Source organism: Podarcis bocagei, assembly GCF_964188305.1.
Source record: "Podarcis bocagei genome assembly, chromosome: 13".
In the NCBI taxonomy this organism is placed as follows: Eukaryota; Metazoa; Chordata; class Lepidosauria; order Squamata; family Lacertidae; genus Podarcis; species Podarcis bocagei.
The window spans coordinates 1,914,073-1,935,265 of record NC_138138.1 but is presented as its reverse complement, the minus strand read 5'-3'; the positions used below and the strand labels follow the sequence as shown (position 1 = coordinate 1,935,265).

General features: G+C 48.0%; 2 protein-coding genes across 11 annotated transcripts in view; one reads left to right on the top strand and one right to left on the bottom strand.

The window, feature by feature from the left end:
* MYO1H (myosin IH) overlaps positions 1-21,123 on the bottom strand; it is a 68,660-nt gene extending 47,537 nt beyond the window's left edge. Inside the window, exon 1 of one of the 4 annotated variants that reach the window (XM_081168482.1) lies at positions 20,845-21,123. In XM_081168482.1, coding sequence (XP_081024608.1) covers positions 20,845-20,970 — 126 coding nt within the window. In that variant the 5' untranslated portion in view covers positions 20,971-21,123. Of the gene's footprint in view, positions 1-11,774; positions 11,904-15,771; positions 15,799-20,844 lie in introns of those variants that run through there. The other 3 variants (XM_081168484.1, XM_081168483.1, XM_081168485.1) reach the window with 3 other exon arrangements.
* FOXN4 (forkhead box N4) overlaps positions 12,089-21,193 on the top strand; it is a 49,153-nt gene continuing 40,048 nt past the window's right edge. For 6 of the 7 annotated variants that reach the window (XM_081168542.1, XM_081168540.1, XM_081168538.1 and 3 more), the window contains exons 1-2: positions 12,089-12,479; positions 13,939-14,034. In XM_081168542.1, the coding sequence (XP_081024668.1) occupies positions 13,968-14,034 (67 nt within the window). In that variant the 5' untranslated portion in view covers positions 12,089-12,479; positions 13,939-13,967. The remainder of the gene's footprint in view (positions 12,480-13,938; positions 14,035-21,193) is intronic. The other variant, XM_081168537.1, reaches the window with a different exon arrangement.

Below are 21,193 nucleotides of genomic sequence, written 5' to 3'. Positions count from 1 at the left end.
TTTGAGGCCTGCAATGTTTGTAGGGTTGCCATATTTTGAACAGCAAAAAAAGAGGACATATTTGCCGACTTCTACTTTTAGCTATGGATCACTATGACAACTCTCATTTTACATACCCATGAAAAAGAGGATGTGTCCTGGAAAAAAAGGAGATAGGACAACCCTAGCTAGGGCTTTGAACACTAATGTGAGCATCTTGAATTGGGCCTTAAAAAAACAAAACAAAACTGGCAGCCAGTTTTAGAACAGAGGTCATATGTGATCTAAAGCCAAACCAGCTAGTAATTTTGGAGAAGCTGGAGTTTCTCAGCTGTCTTCAAGCACAGCCCCACATAGACCACAGCGCACACATGGCAATAATACAATCTGGAAGTTGCCAGAGCATGGAGTGCTGTAGCCAAGTCATCTACCTATCTACGGCCTTTGAAATCCCTGCACTGGGCAAATTAAGATGGCAGAGGACTCACCAACCCTTCATTTTGCAATGCACTCAGCTGCCCTATGAGCAAAATATAAGAAAAAAATCTTTGGGTGGCAGGAGCGAAAAGGCAGGAGATCCAATTATTAATGTCCTAAAGCCATGAGTTGCACATCAGCAGAAATCCAACAGGTTAAACTCCCACAACCATCCTTGCATCTAAAATTCCTGCCTGCAGAAGTCCTTATTCACCTCCCTCCTCTAACAGGGCTGAGCTGCTTTTCCCAGCTGAACAGCAAGAGGAAATTCAACAGGTTAAGTATCCTGAGCCCCCTGTTGGATTTTGGCCCAACAAGGCACCTGTTTTGTTTTTTTAAAAAAAAAAAAATGTCTGAGGAGAAGAGGGCACTGTGGTTACAGAAATGACAAGTGACTTCTTCACATTTTCAGAAGACGTACGTCCTGTTTTCTCCCACAAGAGGTCACCCTAAAACCTTCTTTAAAATTAAATCCTTAACAGTCCCTCTGCTGATCACAACACAAAGTGGGCAGAAAGTTTATTAATTTGTCTTATCAATTGATTTAATTCATTCTTACTTGATGGATTTATATTCTGCCCAAGGTGAGTGCATAAAATACAGACACATGATAACAGAAGCTGATGAAGATTTTTTTTTTAAGTCCAGTGTAAGCAACATAAAAAAGAAGAAAAAGTTAAGATACTGAATTTAAGCACCTGAGTAAATTTTAGAGCCACTTGTTTGTCTAAACTCTGGCCAGCTCTATTAAGATCTGTCTCTATTGGGCTGCGTTTCCAAGCAATGCCCTCAGCTGTGCTGGACGAGCAACTAGGTCCCATATGCAGATAGAGAGACTCTGTATTTGTGGGCAAGTGCATGTAGAAGACATTCACCGTTCTTTGTGACATGGCCCACTATACACAGAACCTAGGAGGCACTTTCTGAATCCCCTGTTTGTTCCAAGAAAGCAGTCTCTCCTTGGCAGAGAAGTTCTAGGCTGCTGAGCCCTCTTTGCGCTGGTGGCAAGAAAAATCAAGGAGGAGGAAGTAGAGAAAATTGCAGTGACTTGTAAGGGAGATTCAGAGGTCTAAACAGAAATGCATTGCATGCAGTCCTGGAGGCGCCCCAATTGCAGCCTTGCTTATGTCTTAGGCAGAGGCACAAACACACTCTTTCTGACAGGGTTTGTATGGTTTTGTCATGGCCTCTCTGGCTAGTACAATATTATCTTATTTACTTACATCCTATAAGATGAGCCAGTCAGCAGCTGCTGCAGCTGGAACCGGATTTTTTTTCACAGAACCTCGTCCTCAAGGGCAGCTCGACATACCAACAGATTGCAGTAGTCAAACCTGGAGGTGACTGGGGCCTGTATAATTCTGGGCCGGCTACTTCTGCCTAGGTAGATCCTACCCTTTCCGACAGGCTCTGGACAAACAAGAGCCATCAAGCGCTTGCAGAGTTCACCTGCTTTTGGGAAGGTAGTCTTCTTGCAAATACAGTGGTGCCTCGGGTTATAGACGCTTCAGGTTACTGACTCCGCTAACCCAGAAATAGTACCTCGGGTTAAGAACTTTGCTTCAGGATGAGAACAGAAATCGCGCGGCGGCAGCAGGAGGCTCCATTAGCTAAAGTGGTACCTCAGGTTAAGAACGGACCTCCAGAACGAATTAAGTTCTTAACCCGAGGTACCATTGTATGTTTCTTATCCCTGCGCTGCGGTGCACAGCTTTCTTTGGCCCAGGCCTCTCCACAGCACAGCACCAGCGCTGAGCTCAGCACAGGACCAAGCCATACGTGACACAGAAGCACTGAAACGTAAGAAGAGTTCTGCTGAGTCAGGCCCACCCAGTCCAGCCTCCTTTTCTCACAGGGGCCAGCCAGATGCCCCCATGGGAAACCTGCAAGCAGGAGCCGCGCACAAGAGCAACTCTCCCCTTCTGTGACTCTGACCAAGCATGTGCAGAGTGCCACTCTCTCGCCACCAAGGAAGGGCAGCCAAGCACTTAAGATTACAGAAATGGAGACAGCATTGGTCAAGCAGAGGGATGGGGAGAAATTAACTTCCTTTCACATTTAAAGGCTAGCCTGCCTCTGAAATATGAAAACTGAAACACAGCCATCCTTCACTATTTGCACTTCTACAAATTCTGCAGTGCAGTTCTCTGGCCACGTAAAGTGCACAAAAATGCAGGCATTGGGGTAAAATGTGCATTATAATGCATCTATTAGTGAAAGCAACATACACAAATGTCTTAGGGAAGATTGCTTTGTTCAAATGTGTGCTGGGCTAAACTGCAAATTTAAAGTTTGCATTGAAATACTGATGAATGTTGTGAGCCCCTCCATCTTATGCCCAGGCTCTACATAGGTGTCAGGGGTTCAGGAGCAGAGACGCAGAGAAGGGAGGAGACAGAGAGCGAGGGGGAGGAATACGAAGGAAAGATGAGTGGGGATGACGAACCGAGATCGCCGAGCTTATCCAGTGAGTCCGAGGATTCCCAGAAGGGAGCGCCAGCGGTCAGAGCAAGGGGGGAAAACAGGGGGACACCCCAGGAAGAAGGGTCCAGAGAGGGATCAGAGAGCAGCAGTTGGAGATCGGGACCCACGTACCCAGCCGGGAGCAGCGGGGAGGAAGGGGACCAGATATCGGGTTCCGGAGGCTTTCAGAAGGAGGGAGGGCATGAGTCAGGAGTAGTCACGCCCACCTCGGGGAGCGACGAAACGATCAAGAGGAAGGTTGAGAGTTGGGCGCGCGCGCCAAGTTCAAATGTAGCGGAAGCTGGCGCAGTAAGCAGCCCAGAGAGTGAGCCAGGTCCCAAAGCCCGCCGCAAGGAGGCGGAAGGGTCAGGGGGGTCCGCGTCAGAAGAGAGTAGGAAAAAGGAGACCCCGGGGGGCAGAAGGACCCAGAGACGGAGGGAAAGGCGCAGGAGGTGGAGCAAGGCTAGGGTATTAAGCTGGTGTGCTAGAGGCGGAGACTCAGACGGGTCTTCGCCGGTCTGACCTAGAAGAAGTAGGGCTGCACGTTGCAGTTTGGAAATGGAACCTGTAATCCAATAAAGACTCTTTTAACCTGAATGCTGGCTAACGTGGTCCTATGTGAGCTGGGACTGAGTGGCAGCCCTGACAATAGGTGTAAATAAAACAGTACACCCTGAAGGCCTCGGCTGACCCTCATTCCAAGGAAACCGAACCTGGCAAAGCGCAGGGCCCCCAGAGTCTCTCCCTGCTTGGAGAGAGGGGTAAATACAGAACAAAATAGAAGTGGTACTTAGAATCATAGAATTGTAAAGTTGGAAGGGACCCCCAAGGGTCATCTAGTCCAACCCCCTGCAATGCAGGGATCTTTTCTGCATTACAATCACAAACATTAAAAGAAATATTCTAACATAAAATAAAATACATACTGGTGAACAATTAAGAGTCTGACCTGGCATAAAGCAGCTTCTGGCACACTTCTCCTCTGTGAAACTGTCTATCCCTCCTTGAAAACCAACCAGTCAATTGGCAATTGTTGACATGTAGATCTGGTATTGCTGAATTCCCCAAGGAGCCCTGCCTTGCCTTGCCCAGGGTCCCATTTCCTGCAGAGCCGTCCCTCTCGTTGGGCAGAGAGTGGCAGTGCCGATCTCAGGAGACAGCTGCCGAAGGATGTGGGGCAGAGCAAGGGGCCAGCTGGCATCTCATGAGCTAGCCTGCTGTCATTGGCCACGGGGGAGGAGGAGGCTGTCCAACCATCAGCATCAACTTCCAGCCTGGATGGTTTGCTGAATGTGGAGTGGGGTTGCCATCTTGTCCTTTGCCTCAAGTGGCAAAATAGATTGCACCAGTCCCATGCAGCGGCCATTCAGACTCTCTGGAAAGCTCAGAGGCAGGGCAGGGCAAGGCGGCAACCTCCATCCCACCTGTCCCCAGCCTGTAGGGCACAAAAGGTAAACTGCTTCTGAAGATGGAGATTTCCTTTAGGTTTAGAGCAGTTCACAGGCTTCTCCTTCTCCATGAACTTAACTTTTTTCAAAAGCCACATAAAACCTTTGCCACATCTTGTGGGACTGAATTATATAATCAAATTATTTCCACTAGGTCAAAATATAAAGGGCAGAGGGACACCTGCTGCCCTGGAACCAGCTGCTCCTTAAAGGTAAAGGGACCCCTGACCATTAGCTCCAGTCATGACCAACTCTGGGGTTGCGGCGCTCATCTCGCTTTATTGGCCGAGGGAGCCTGTGTACATCTTCCGAGTCATGTGGCCAGCATGACTACGCTGCTTCTGGCGAACCAGAGCAACACACGGAAATGCCATTTACCTTCCCGCCGGAGCAGTACCTATTTATCTACTTGCACTATGACGTGCTTTCGAACTCAGCTGCCCCTTAGCAACCAGCAAAACACCCCCAGAACGCCACAGGAAGTGGGGATGGTCACTCTTGTGGTGCATGCACAGAATATCATTTATAAAGGGAAACCACACATCTAATATTGGATTGCATAAATCGTCCGGGAAGAAATCCGGTTTGATCTTTATGAATTATCTCTTTCAGCACCATTTTTAATCTATTTGCAAGAATGCGAATATCTTGTAATCGTTATTTAGCAGTGCAATGGGTCTGTAATTGGCCATGTTTGAGGCATCTGTTCCCTGTTTATGGATAAGAGTAATAAAGCTGTCCTTCCAGGTTTTCGGAAGCTTTCCATTTGCCAGAATATTATTCATTAGGTCCTTCATGGGAAGAAATAATGCTTGTTCTAACTTTTTATAGTAATTAGCTGGGAGACCATCTGGGCCCGGTGTCTTTCCTAATTTTGATCTCTGTATAGCTTGTTGCACCTCCATAGCTGTTATTGGTGAGTTCAAGATTTCAGTTTTTTCCTTAGGTATTATTGGTAGTTTATTTTTGCCCAAATAATCAATTATTTTTTCTAGAGTTTCTGGACCTTCTTTATATAGTTTTCCGAAAAAACTAGCAAAGATTTTACTAATTTCCTTCGGTTCTTGAATCCATTTGTCTTCAATTTTAATTTTATTGATAATTCTATCTTCCTTTTTCTTCTTTAATTGCCAGGCCAGAAGTTTGCCAGGTTTATTTGCAAACTCAAAATTTCTATGTCTCAACCATTTTATCTTCCATTCTATCTCTTCATAATATCATTTATAAAGGGCATTCCAAGTTCTTTTTAAGAAAATCTACCACATCTGTAAGCTTACTAATCTCACTGAAAAGCCAGCATTAAATATAAATGTGGTGACCAGCTGTCTGCTTGGGAAAAAGACAAAACTTGGCAGACACCCCTGTCCAGTTTTTTAAAGATGATATAATAATGTTCTAAACTTGATTATACCCACAGCAAAACACTTACATGGCAATATATTCCAGAGAACAGAAAATGCAAGCTTTTAAGGTTAATCGTCATTGGCATGAGGGGGACAGGATTATTCCACGGTTCCTTGTCAACAGACAAATCCTTGCCTGTAACTTTGGCACAGCAGCCTTAGATCGTCTTTCTCCGTGAAAAGCACAGAGGTTGAGAGGGGAACCCAACCTCTTCTCCCAAAGCAAAAGACAGTTCAAAAACATTCCTTTAAAACCCCAAAGCTTCCAACAGTTCCGCAGGCTTCACGGCTGCCATCTTGAAAAAGATTTGATGGCCAGGGGGCCTCTTTCCATTTCTATCAGGGTGGAGGGGAGAGAGAGAGAAAGAGACACTCTGTTATAAGAGTTTGATGGTAATCCTCTGAGAATTTTTTTAAAAACCTCTCTCCCGGGGGTGGGGAGAGGGAAGAAAGCCCTTCTCCGAAAGCGCTTATGAAGGACAACATTTTTGTGTCCCCGAATAAAACGTTTTAATGTGCTACAATCCATTACACACACATCCCACCATTTCCTTTCAATAATTATTCATTAGAAAACATTTAACGTCACTGCAAATTTCACACCGGGCAGTCTGTGGACAAAGGGCCAACGATGGCCCATTTAGGAGAGAGGCTGGAGGCCGCCTCTGCTAATCTGAGAAACGGGAGGGGGGCGCCTGGGCTGGCCAGGCTGGACACAAGGGCCCCCGCCAAATTGTGCAGTTAACGGTCAAAGCCCCCCTGCCTACTTTGACACTCATTTAAAGATGACAGCGAACAATAGAGATTTGTTCCTGGCAACTCTTTCTTGTCAGGCTCAGGCAGGTCTACAGCCACTAAGCCGAGGACCGACCGGCTCGGCCGTCCTCTAGCTCAGGGCCGGGGGCGGGCGGGGTTCCGTTAGACCTGCCATGTCAGGCCTCTTCCTCTGGGGCCTCTCCCCCCCCCAACTCAATGCGACAGGTGAAGAATGCACAGGTTGAGAGAGAGAGAGAGAAGGGGAGCCCCAGGCAGAACACGTCCGCTCTGTGGATGCTATGGCAAGGTGGGCCAGGTCAAGAGAACCTTCTTTGGGACAGGAATCCTGATGCTTTGAAACAGTGTGGGCTTTGTGATGGGTGGGAGGGAATCAAGGCATATTTTTTTCGGTCTCCCCTGCCCACCTCCCACAGAACCCTCCAGTCGCTGTCATCTCAGGGAGACGGTGCAACTCCTGCTCATTTGGGGTGCAGAAACAATAGGCCAAGCCAGGAGCCAGGGGCCATTCAAATTTCAAGCAGGGAAACCAACAAAAAAAGTGGGTCTCTTGGGCTTCAGAAAGTTAAGGGGGTATGCAATTCCCTATCTGTGGACTGGTCAGCAGCAGAGAGAGAATCTTGTGGGGGTCAAAAGGGGCCGCAGGTACAAGGAGGGTCTTGGCTCAGAGCCACAGCCCCTGCTTTACTTGCAGAAGGTCCCAGGTTTGACCCCCCCAACATCTGTAGTAGGGTGGGAATATTCCCCTTCTGAAAGAGGTGTTGCCAGTCCACGTACGCAATGCTGAGCCAAGCAGATCAAGGCCCTGACTTTGAGAAAAAGCAGCTTCCAATGGCACAGTAGCTACAAACTGGAGATTCACCTGTTAAGGGTCAGGAGCAGCAGCAACAGGCTTTGAGCTTGTGTAGCAGCCAAGAGACTAAACTGAAGCTCATTGGGGAGGGGAGGGGCTTGGCATCACCTCTGCAGGATGTTCCCAAGTTCTGCAGCGAGGATGTCTTGGCATAAAGTGCAAGAGCGGTATCAGGTCAGGTTTGGAGAAACAGAGTAGCATCCCTGCTTTTTACTTGTTGCAAAAATTAGCCTGGATTGCACAGGCTGGCTATTTCTAAGTTCTGAGGTTACAGCGCATAGGACATCACCTGCATGCGTAAATGGTATAATAGTATACATCACTGGAGTTATCACCAGGACTTTGTACACACTTTAAAAAAAACAAAAAAACCCCACACTATTTCTGCAATCTGTATCTATAATGCAAGCCAAGTACCGTATATCTGTATGCAGTTGCTGCTTATACATAATTTAATCTGGTTCTGCAAACCAGATTTGAGAAGGAGAGGAAGCAAAATTTCTTTCCAAAATTTGTACCTTCCATTTCTGTACCACCACTTTCCAAAGTGGCAGATGACACAGTTAAAAAATAGCAAACACACAGTAAATAAGAATCAAATCAATATTTTGTTTAAAGCATAAATCAGTGTACAATAATAAAAACAGCTGGACTAAAAAAATAAAATAAGAACAGCTGCCTTTTGTTATAATTCAACAGCTAATTCAGCAGTGGAACATAACAAAGTAAAACAGCAGATTAAAATTAGAAAGGTTGGCCTTGAGGCCACGTGTGACCCCCAAACTAATAAGTGCCTCCAAGAGTGACCTGTGATCTGCTGCATCTGGCTGGGCAGAGAGGAAGCCGGAGAGAGAGAGGAGGTTGCGCTCCCCACTTTGTATCCAGCCCTGCCTACCATGGGCTTCAGCTGTACACCCAGTTGGCACGAGGCCTCTGGCAGATTCCACCTTCGGGAACGTGGCCCTCAACAGAAAAAGGGGGTTCCCATCCCTCTTATAAAGAATTAAATCAAAACTACTGGTGAATAAAAGGCAAGAGAGTGATGCCCCCTTTCCCTGCCCCACAACTGGAAATTTTGCTTGGCTTAACTGATTCAGAATTAACCCTCAAGTCTTGCTCATAAATACAGATTTATCAACAAAGCTTTCGGAGGTGCTGCACTCTGGGGATAAGGCAAGATGCTCTTTGTAATCAGCACACTATACAGTTCTAAAAAACTGATGCTGCAATTACTTTTATTACTGGACAATACTGGACCAACCATCACATGCCAACCCTGTATCAAAGGTCTGGTCATGAAGAGAAGCGCCCCCCCCCTCCAAGAGACCCTCCATCACCAAGAGGTCCCAGGCCCTGCAATGGAAGTTTACTGACGTGGAGCTGAGCAGGGGCTTAACATCTCCCATCAAGTAGAAGAGAACAGATGTCCCCGAGTCCTGGCAGAAAACAAGCCCAGGCATTCTAGTCTAATTGCAGGCAGGGGAAACCATCATAAATCCCAGCCAGGCATCGAGGCAAGTTGAGAAAGCTGACATTTGTCTGTTTATTTATCCTACATCTTAGAGAAACAGCAGGACAACAAAACAGATCCACTTTTGCATTTCGTGACTAAATCATCCCATTAAACCTTTCTCAGCTGCAACTCAATTCAAGCTCAATTCAAACTTAGCCAAAATCTACACTGTCCCCAGAGCAATTGCACAGAACACCTGCAACTTTAACTTACCCCTGCAGCAGTCCAGATGCTTGTGGGGTCAGATGTCGGGTTTGCAGCCAAGACCAAAGTTCATCTAGGACCTAGATTCTGGTTCCAGCACCAGGACGGTAGGATACTGAACTGCCAGATTCCAGCATTACCTTGTGGGTTAAATGTGTGCTGAGTTGGCAGCCCATTGCTGATTCTCAACTTAACAGATAGTGGGGGGGGGGCAGGAAAGGGACTTGCCGTACTTTGCATGCTCTCCTGGTTCCAAAAGTGCTGCACTCACTTTAACCCCAGGACAATGTTGTCAAGAGACTACCTGTCAAAAAGACAACGGCGCATCTGAAGGGCCGAGAGGAGGAAATGCATTTCAGCAGAAATTTTACAAAGTATCACTCTGCACGTTCGCAAGCAATTGTGACATCAGCCTTTTTGACCTGCCCAAGCCTCGCTCTCAAATCCAGTATCAGAGAGCAATGCAGTGACCCTCAACATAACAGCAACTTCCCTGGAGTCGATTGTGAGCTGAGCAGTTGCAAAGTCGAACCAGCGAAACAAACCCAAAGGAAGGACTTAGGACATAGGAAAGCAAAGGCACCAGGGCACCAAATGCAGCCTGGACACTCAGGTTCCACACACAGCAGACTTTCAAAGCCCACGACTCTTGCCAAATAATCCCTAGAGGTGTGCCTTGTTAAGGGCACTGGGAAGTTTAGCACTGTGAAGGATAAGCTACAGTTCCCAAGATTCTTGGGAGGGGGAATATGCACTTTTGATGAGCTTTAAATGCATGGTGTGTTCAGCTTGGATTAAATCTGGGTCTGAGACCCTGCAGCCCCCCAGGTGCTGTTGGGCTTCAGGTCTCATCAGACCTGGCAAGAAGTTGGGAATGGAGGGACTTGGAATCCAACCCCTGGGAGGTCACAGGAGACACAGACACACATGATGCACACATCTTGGAGTGAGAAGTTAGTGGGCACCCTCCCCTACTAGCAAACTCTGAGAAATGGAGTTCTGTTTCATCACTTGTAATTTGCTGCCCTGGGCTCCTTTGGGAGGAAGATCAGGTTAATAAATAAACAAATCCATACAACGTTCTCAGCCCCTCAACCAAACAGCGCCCAAGATTCTTGGTGGGCAATCAAAAAGGCTTCCCTATGAGTGTGTTGGGTAGAGACACTCTGGATGCTCCCCCATCTTCCATAGCTTCATTCCAGTGCAGAGCTTGGGCCACCTTCCCCTGCCCGCCTCGTTCTGCCCTTCTGCCCCTGTGAGCTGCTGGCCAGACACTGCGCCTTTCCCAGGAAGACCAACCAACTAAAGTGCACCTCATAGCAGGAGAATGAAGTTAGTTGACATGTGATGGGACAAGGCCTTCTTAGGGACAGCCCCAGTGGGCTCCCTCTCTTCTAGCCCTCAAGCAAACCTGAAGAGGGCTATTTAGTGCTTTACTTTTTGAACCCCGCTGCTACAAATAGGTTTCCTGTTGCCCCAGTTCTTGTAACCCCTCAGTTCCGTATTTTCTTGCATGATAAGCTATTGTGTGGGCTCTTGTAGCCAAAAGGCAAAATATAGCCAGGGCTATTTTTCTAGAAAAATAGGTGCAATGGCACCCACCTGAGAGGTGCCAGACCTGAGTTCCATCTGAAAAAAGCCCCAAATATAAGCCTAATACAGTGGTACCTCTAGTTACGAACTTAATTTGTTCTGGAGGTCCGTTCTTAAGCTGAAACCGTTCTTATCCTGAGGCACGCTTTTGCTAATGGGGCCTCTGGCACGTGAATTCCATTCACATCCTGGGGCAAAGCTTGCAACCAGGAGCAGCTACTTCCGGGCTAGTGGAGCTCGTAACCTGAAGCGTTGGTAGCCAGAGGTACCACTGTATAAGGGGCATTCAGCAGCACTGACAAATGCCCTAGCTACACCCGGCCCCTCATTTTCTCAGTTGCCCAACTTCAAGCCTAGGTGCATTGGGGGCAGTGAATCAACACCCTCCAGCAGGAAAGTTAACCAGGCGGCCACCCCCGCGGGGCACCTCGTTCAACGCAGGAGCAAATGCCTGACTAGGGAGCTGCCTTCTATGCAATGCGACCATTTTGTAGGCCTCACTTTGTTTGATTAGCTAAAATTAAGGAGTTTGCATAACGGGACTCTTTCATGGGGCGGGGAGGGGAAGAGTTTTATTACTTCAGCATCACAAGAAATGCAGAAGAGCTTGGCTGGAGAGAAGTGTTTCCTGTGTTGCCCCGTTTTATTGGCCGAAGCGATGGCTAAGGTGGCTCCCCCTCTGTCCAGTCCCTGGGGCGTCCGAATCCTCCTTCTCGGCAGTGGGGAGCTTATGGGGGGGGGCGGCAGCTCGGGAGCCCCCCCCCCCCGATGCCCCCCAGCGCCTCTCCCCTGAGGCAGCCGACAAAGCTCCCTGGGAGGGACGGAGGGGAACAGGAAAGCCTGGCGTGGCCCCTTCAGCTCCGGGGCGGACGAGAGAGCAAATCAATAAATAGCCCTTGGTTTCTTTAAAACAGCGCTCCCAAGTCTCCCTGCTGCCTCCCCCCGTTTCATTTTAGCCGCCTCTCAGACGGGCCTCTTTCTTGTACTGAAGGGGATGAGAAAGTCCAGGACAGAGGGAAGTCCTCTTCCCTTCCCTGCCCATACTTTTCTCCCGGAGCTCCGCTTACCTCCTCCGCCTCCGGCATGCTGCCCCTCCTCCAAGGAGCAGCCACCAGCAGCGCCATTTTGCGCGGGGCTCCTTGGCGGGGCTGTTCTGGGGCCCCAGCCCCGCCGTCCCTTTAAAGGCGCAGCTTCCCCCAAAGGGCTCTGGGAGTTGTAGTTTGTGGGGTGCTGAGAGGAGGAGACTGCGAACTGCAGCTCTGGGAAGGGAACTCTCCGCGCCCGCCACAAACTACAGCTCCCAGAAACCTTTGGAGGAAGGCCCGCCTGGCGCTTGAGATGGGTGGCGTGCCAATGGGCTCGGTCCCAAGGGTGCTGCTGGGGCAGGTGCGCTGGGCCCTCTTGTGTTTAGGAGACGGGGCCCCTTCAGATAAGGACACCCGGTGGAGCACAGTGAGCCAACGGGGCTTCATGGCACGAGGAAGAATTGTCATTCCATTTCATAAGCGCTTGGGTTGCAATTTCCATTAGAAACGGGGCTTCCTTCTGAGTAGACAAGCACCGGATCACACTCTGAACTGCTTTACAGTTGGGGGATGAGAGAACATAGACCTTAGATTCAGGGGCTCTGACTTGTTAAAGACAAGAAAACAGTTTGCGGGTGTCCTGTGAAATCACAGAAGCATCACCAGTTGGGTGGTACCTCCTCCCCCCTCCTGTATTTGACTGAGCCTGTGCTTTTTTCAGCAACCAGCTAGGCAGCAATTAAAGAGGTGAAGCTTTATCTGTCACTTAACTCTGTGCCAAGCAAACCTCCTAGTGTATAATGTTAAAGGGGAATGAGCAGGTCTACTTTATTTGAATGAATGGCATCCCTGCGCAGGACTTTCACTTTCTTACTTTCTCCCCCCCCCCCTTTCAATAATGTTGTTGTGGTGTAAAAGGCTCTAGAGAACCACTTAATGCAAACATTGCTTTTACCAGACAAGCAACCACAACAGCGATGCCTCGTGTAATAAATAAGTGAACGAACAGGTTCTGTCCACCGCCGCTGCCACTTCATGGCTGACTGCATTAGGAAATGAGATTTTTATAACGGCCTGGCTGGAAGCAAACAAATGACCCAACCCTAGTTAGATTTACTGCCGCATCTTCCCTGTCATGATTATTATAAGGCCTGTTTGGCTGTGGAGAAGCAGGAAGGAGAATGAGCTTTGGGAGTGGTGGAGTTTTAATAAGCGGGCTGGGCACCCACACCTCACAGTGGGTTGGGAAATTTAAATATAATGGAACTTTAACAATGCAGTCCTATATATGTCTATTCAGAGATAACCCCCACTGAGCACAATGGGACTTACCCCCAGGTAAGCATGCGTTGGAGTGCAGCCTAAGTAATTTGGCCATATTAAAGGGGTCCCAAGCATGGCCTCCTTTAGTTCTGTGCTCTTCACCCCAGTAACTAGAGCTCTGGTCAGAAGCTAGTTCTGGCCAAGGCCAGGTCTCCTGGCCACAAAGGCCACACTCCAAGTCTCTCCTTTCTCATGACAAAGGTCACATTTCTGGATGCACTAAATGACTCTGCCCTAGAACACCTGGCTTTTAAAAGAAGGAAGTTTGCAGACCTGAAGCTGCAACCCCAGAGTCGGCCACGACTGGACCTAATGGTCAGGGGTCCCTTTACCTTTACTAGGAAGTGTGTTGGCCAAGGGCTTTCCCTCACTCTCCACCCCTGAAGACAGACATTCCCCCAACATGATGAATGTTTTCTTCTGAGCATGCAAGGCTCTACTGCTGTCCTTCCTTATTTCAAAAGGAATTTGGCAATCTGGATTTATGTCTTGATTATCTCTTGTCACTGCATAATTATCAGGGACGCGGACTTATAAAAAATATTGGGGGGGCCCGGGACAGCTCATGAATAATAAATAAGCTCATGAATATGCAAATAAAGTGGCGCCGCCTCCTCGTGAGCAAATAGGGGAGAGCGTGCTGTGCCTATTAATCAGCTCCGGAGCGGAAATTGGGTGGAACTTTTGCTCGGGAGGGAGGGCAGGAGGCATGCAGCCCGACCCTGTACATTTTGGGCTGGGGGAGGGGCGGCGATGGCGCTCTGCTGGAGGGGCGCCGGAGATTATTGGGGGGGCAGAGCCCCCCCAAACAAATTTTTGAGGGGGCTCGGGCCCCCTCAAGCCCCATGGAGTCGGCGCCTATGATAATTATGTCTGTTGGCAGGAGTACCAGCAGCCGATATCTAGCCTGCCATGGTTCCTCCCCAGAAGTCCGCCCCTGGGCCTGATCTTGAGTGGCACCCAGGACCTGGTGCGAGAGGTGAGTGTTGTTGAGCCTGTTGGGAGCAGTGACCAAAGTGCTATGAAATGAAACAAACATGCAAATGGCCAGTTGCCAAGAAAATCCAATACAGTCACATTTGACTTCAAAAGAAGAAACTTCCCCCAAATAAGTTGAAAGGCAAAGCCAGGAGCTCCTTGTCAGGAATGGCAAGGTTCTACTCCCTGGTTGCAAAGCTGGTTTGAAGGGAATCCTTTGGTGGGCCTCCTTCCTGGTTCTGGTGCCCACCCACCCCCGACACATCCACTTTCATTTCCCACAATGCTCCAGAGCCATGCTATGTCTGGGATACTGTGATGAATTAAAATGGCCAGCTGCCAGTTTGTGGCCCAGGGAGAAGGTGGGTGCTGGGGTGTCTGCAGCTGTTCCAGAGTGGCAGGTGCTGAGAGATGACCTGCCCAGCTGGGGATCCTGCAGCAGGCTGGACCAGCTCCATACAAACGTGTTGCTGTTGCTCGTACTGTAGTCTTATAATGCCACCAGAGTATATGGTGCTACACAAGGAATGAGATTCTAGGTTTCTGCCCCATGGAGCTCAAATTCTGCGGAGCTAAAATTCTACCCAGGTTGCAGGTCAGGACCATCCCAGACTTTGAATTTTCAGGGCCCAGGCTTGAGACCCAGGGCCGACCCCCCTGGTGACATCACAGGGGCAGGCCCCAGAGATGGAAAGTAATTGGGAGAGGGGAGCAGAGGACAGCAAATTCCTTCAGAGTGTCTGTACTGTAATTTGCAGTTGCTGGGCTGAAGCTTGCAAGCTGCATGCACAGCGCTCTTAATCATTTTTACCATGATCACTAAAGGCATTCTCTCCTCCACCTGCCACCTGGAGGGGGCCAGGCAACCTGGAGACAGACCAGGAAAGGCAACCCTACACTCCAGGGAGAAAACAGGAAGGGGAGGCCGAACTGGGATGGAAGAGTTTCAGAGCTGTGATCCCTGGCTTTCTTGGACTTGGTTGCTTGAATGCCAGTAGCACATCACAACACTTGGGGTGGATGCTGGAGCCTTATGGATGATGCCCTTTCTCCATCAACTCTGTGAGATAGCTGGCTGTTAAGTTCCCTTTTACAGGTGCACACCCACCTCCAGCAGTTATCGGATGGAAACAGAACCCACCAGCTGTAACATCCATAATATCAAGATATTGTTTCCTGCAGCCAGCGGGAGACGTTAATGGAGGCAACATCCTATCTGCTTATTGACTCTGCCATAGCCTGTTGTCTGTTGCTTTAAAAGGCAAGGGCTGCCTTTCTCTCTGGGTGAAAGGCAGAGCAGAAGGCAAATACTCTTTTCCTAATGCACTTTGTTCTCAGTTGTTCAAAAGATGCCTCCATAGCTGCAACATGGAATATGGCAACCTCTTGGTGCCTTATTGTTCATGGGCTGGAATCTGGGCACATGCGCACCACAGGCAAGATGCAGTCCACCCCCTCACTTAGAAAATGAACTCCAGCAGCTCCTGCCAACAAGAAAAAGAAGGTGGCAAAACCAGGGGTTTCAGGGTGCCAGAACTGTCTCAGGTAAACAGGAGCAAATGCAGAGGAGGCGCTGAGAGCGTGGCCTGCCCAAGGTCACATAGTGCACCCACAGTCGAGGCAGCGGGAGACTCCATCTGCAGCCATGGAGCTGCGCGGCTGCCGAGAAGCGAAGCAAGCCCAGCCTAGGTCTGGACAGTTCTCCACCACGACAACCTTGCCCCATTGCTAAGATTACCTGGGCAGCCATCCCGAAGGCCGTTTCAAACAATGGTTCCAGCTAAGCCATTCAGAGCTCGCTTGGCGAGTTGCTTAGGATCCATCCAGCGTAGCCTCAACACGATGCCGTGAGTTATGAGAAGCGGCTCTTCCGTCCCAGTGGAGAAAGCTCAATAATTCATGCTGCATGTCGGTGGCTTTGCCCTTCGAGTCCCAGGGAGGTGAGTATTGGCTGCTTCTCCAGATAAGAGTGAGAAACCGGACCTTCCTAGAGATTATATTGCAGCCACTGCTGATCTTTGATTAGCCACAGGTACATTACAGGCTGAGCATGGAAATAAGCCAGAGATCACAAAAGGGATCGAGCTGAAAATGTCACTCTTCCCTTGTGACACCCCCTCCCTCCCATTGCCCACCACCCCAAATCACTGGAACCAACGGAGGCCAGTGTGCTTTTTGGAGCTCAGAAGCCAAGGAAGCCCAACTAAGCCACAGCCTTCATGGTGAATAATGCATAGCTGGTGAGCAAAGTCACAGGATCTCTTGCCAAGTTGGGTCCAAGGCAGGCGGTGCTTAAAAATTAAAAGTGCAGAGAACTGGGCTAACAACAAGACCAAGAAGTTAATGTTTAATGTGCTCAATAACTCACAAGACATGATAATTCTGACTCCCGCTTCTCACCTGGGGAAGTGAATTTACAAAAGGAATGTCTGCAAATCTTTTTTCACTCTTAAACTCAGATGATGCCCAATCCAATTTGTATTATCATGGACACAGACCAGCCTCTAAGTTACAGGCAATTACAAATGCAATTTGCAATTTACAGACCAGTAGAAGACTATTAGGAACTATCAGCACAGCAAAGGACTAAGATAGGCATGTGCTTTGTCACACATTCAGTGGATTGCTGCATTGCTAGCGTGCTTGGTAAAGAGATTTAATATTCCAGTTCCTAGTAATGCTTGCTGATGCCCTGAATTTTGCCACTTTAGTAGTGATTTGTTTACAGCACCTGACAAAAGGACAGCGGTAAAATTATCTGATCTGCCTAGGAATTTAGTTAAAATGGGTGTAATACCTGAAAGCTGTTAAATGGAAGATGGAGCAAGCTGGTCTTTTCCTGCTCCAGAGGGCAGGATGGGGACCAAGGGATGTTTCATGTTTTATTTTGTTGGAAGGCGCCCAGAGTGGCTGGGGCAACATATGAATAAATTGTTGTTATTGTTATTGTTAAAATGGCAAGAAACGTGATTCCAACTAAACATCAGGAAGATCTTACTTGTGGTAAGAGTGGAATGGTCTCCTTCAAGAGGTTGTAGACTCTCCTTCCTTGCATTGCAGGGATTGGACTTGATCTCAATCAGGATCCCTTCCAACTCTATGAGTCTACAAATTTTCTATGATTCTACAATTCTATGACTCTACAAATTTTCAGGTGTAAATAGTACAGAGGGAGTCCAATTTTGATTCAGAAAACTGTCAAACAGCTCTTACTGTCAGAAAGTTCTTCCTGGTGTTTAGTCTGAATCTCCTTTCTTGTAACTTGAAGCCATGCGTTGAGTCCTAACCTCCAGAGCAGGAGAAAACAAGCTTGTTCCATCTTCCATGTGACAGCTCTTGAGATATCTGAAGATGGCTATCATATCTCTTCTCAGTCTCCTCTTTTCTAGGATAAACATCAGCAGCTACTTCAACTGATCCTCTGCACACCTTCCAGCTTATCAACATCTTTCTTAAATTGTGGTGCCTAGAATCATGGGTATAGCCAAGATTTTTGTTAGGGGGCAGGCTTTTGTTTGGGGGGGGTGCAGAACCTCAGATTTGTATTGATTTGTATTGATTTAGGGGGGGCAGCTGCCCCCTACCCTTCCTTGGCTATGCCCATGCCCAGAATTGGACACAGTATTCCAGGTGTGGTCCGACCAAGGCAGAAGAGAGGGGTTCTATTACTTCTCTTCATCTGGACACTAGACTTCTGTTGATGCAGCCGAGAATAGCATTAGCTTTTTCTGCATCTGCATCACACTGTTGACTCATGTTAAGCTTGTGGTCCACCAAGACCTCCGGATCTTTTTCATATGTACTGCTAGTAAGCCAGGTGTACCACATCCTATATTTGTTTATCTGGTTCTTCCTGCCTAAGTGCAGAACCTGACATTTGTCCCTATTGAAATTCATTTTGTTAGTTTGCGCCCAGTTCTCCAATTTGTTGAGGTGATTTTGAATTTGGAATCTGTCTTCTGTGGCATTAGCTCCCCCTCCCAGTTTGGTGTCATCTGCAAATTGGATAAACTTCCCCTCAATTCCTTTATCCAAGTCGTTTATAAAGTCGTTGAACAACAGTGGGCCCAAAACAGAGCCCTGCATCACCCCATTTATTACTTTTTTCCTGGATGATGAGGAACCAATAATGAGGACTCTTTGGGTTTGGTCAGTCAACCTGCTACAAATCCACCTGTTACCTCATTCAATCCACATTTTACCAGCTTCATCACAAGAATATCATGGGGAATTTTGTCAAAAGCCTTGCTGAAATCAAGATATACTACATCCACAGCATTCCCCAGATCCACCAAGCTTGTGATTCCACCAAAGAAAGAAATTAGTTTTCTTCTCAGGCAAGTAAAGTGTACCAGAATTTACATAGAATCTTAGAGTTGGAAGGGACCCCAAGGGTCATCTAGTCCAACCCCCTGCAATGCAGAAATCTCAGCTAAAGCATCCACGACAGATGGCCATCCAACCTCTGTTTAAAAACCTCCAAGGAAGGAGAGCCCACAAACTCTCATGGGAGTCTGTTCCACTACCAAACAGCTCTTACTGTCAGAAAGTTTTCCCTGATGCTTAGTTGGGATTTCCTTTCTTGCAACTTGAAGCCATTGGGTCGAGTCCTACCCTCCAGAGCAGGAGAAAACAAGCATGCTCCCTCCTCCACGAGACAGCCCTTGAGATATTTGAAGATGGCTATCAAATCTCCTCTCAGTCTCTTCTTTTCCAGGCTAAACATACCCAGCTCCTTCAAGCACTCCTCATAAGCAGGGGCAGAGGAAGAGGGGGTGGTGGGGGCGGGCCGCCCCAGGTGTCACCACTGAGGGGTGTGACAAAATGCCGGGCGGCACTCGCCGTGGGGCTTGCACCCATGCCTGAGCTATGCATCTCTCCTGAGCGAGATGTGGTGGCTTGGGTGCCCAAATGGTCCACCCGCTGCCTCCCCCCGCCCCAGCTGTAGGGTGGCTGAATGGGAGGAGGCAGGCAGACTCCTCGGAGGCCCCACGGAGCCAGCTGGTCCCGCCTTCAGGCACAGGGCACGCACACCGCCCCAGGCACCTGATTGGCTTGCTCCACTGCTACTCATAAGGCTTGGTTGATCCCTTGATCCTCTTGCTTGCCAACATCCTTCTTACATTGTGGTGCCCAGAACTGGACACAGCGTTCCAGGTGTGGTCTGGAATAGAGTGGGACTATGACTTCCCTTGGTCTAGACACTAGACTTCTGTTGCTGCAGCCTAGAATAGCATTAGCCTTTTTTGCTGCTTCCTCACATGGTTGACTCATGTTCAGCTTGTGGTCCACTAAGACCCCAATATTCTTTCCACATGTACTGCTAGTAAGCCAGTGTAAAGGGCACACATGGTGTAAATGCATATATAAGTGAAGATAACATAAAAAAATTATAGGAGGAGGAACTGTTTTGCAAAGATGTGTATAGTAGGCTAAATTGCAGGAGAAAACTGCACTAAAGTGCTAGTGAATTTCATGAGGAATATTTTTTTAAAACATTTGCAAACCAATGTGGAGAACTAAACAGATGACTACACAAATGAGAAGCTGAGGAGGGTTTCCCTCAAAAGAGAACCCCTACCTGCAAACAACCCCCCATAAATCATACAACAGCAACACCTCAACAATGACCCCAAATTGTTTTTTAAAAGAGAAATTTAAAAAAATAAGTGGAAGAGGCAGGGTGCCTTGTTGGGCTCCAGGGGGGATGATTTCTCAGAGATTTGCAGTGCCCATGGGCACATGTTGGGAACCCCTGTTTTTTATGTATTTGATTTTTATTTTCCTGGAGGCCCCCAAAAGACATTATGAAAACCTGTATTCCCACACATAAAGAACTAACAGCAGTATACATCTGTAAAACACATTCTTATTAAGTGATCCACAAGTTAATGTAAACCTTTGGGACTGGTCTTTGGTTTTCTGGAGAATTTCTGAACAAAATAAAGCTCCCCCTTTCTCCCGCCAAGGTGTCCCTTTGTGCTGTGTTCCTCTAGCTGGTCTTAACTTGTGGATCAATCTTCCCATAAGGGCAAGAGGCTATCCTCTTTTGTACCAGGGATTCAGGGTTGCACCTTTTAAGTCATTCCGGAATGCAGCTATAACCATTTATGCTGCCACTAAGAGAAATCCCAGTTAGTGGTTTATCCTCCTAGTCCTGATTCTCATTTAAATACAGATTCAGTAATGCAAGGGCTGCAGACTTTGCGACATGCTGTTGAGTAATTTTACTTAATTCATTACTATCTAGATGGCTTCCCCTTTCCTCAATTTAATCCCCACAACAACCCTGCAAGGTAGGTCAGGCTTAGAAGCAGTGACTGGCCCCCAAGGCTACCCAGTGAGCTTCATGGCCAAGTGAGGATTTGAACCCTGGTCCCTGCCAGGTTTTAGTCTGACACTCTAGTCTAACCGCTACACAGCACTAGCTCTATTTCATTAAACCCTGAGTAAAATACTTGTTGACACTTTAAACACTTGCTCATTAAACACTTGTTCCCCCCAATCTGCCACCCTCGGACATGCCCACCACAAGTGCCTATAGCTGCCTCTCTCCCAGCCCCTCGCCAGGACACAGAGCCCCCATTCTAAGGCTTTGCTGGTTGTACTTTTGCTCTTGGGAGGTGGGGTTCTTAGAAGCCAGATGCCTAAGGAAAGTGCTTCAGACCCCACGCCTCATCCTCTTTTCTGCCATGCTCCCTTTAGGGCAATGGGCCAAGCGCCACTCTGGAACCTGCAGCATTTTTCTGGCAAATGCTCTAATTATTCCTATTGCGTTTTACAGCCTGCATTCAGCTCCATGCCATCCTACCTCCATGCAGAGAGATCTCCGACCCGTTATTCTTTCCAGGAGTTCAGATTCCTGCCTTGCTCTGACATGATGAATGACTTTTGAGCAATCTGATACGTGCCGTGCCCCTCCGTCTTGCACACCCATTCCATTGCCAGTTGTCTTAAATGACCAGATCCGAACGGCATTGTTTGCAGTCAGACAAAATGGAAAGAGGAATTCCTTACCACATGCCTGGATGTCTCTTGTTCGAATTTAATTGAATTCTTGCTTGTGCTAAAACAGCCATCAATTATTCAAGGCCGCATTCATTAATTCTAAATATTACAAGTAATAAGTGGGGTGTTATTGCACCGTTAAGGATTCAGGC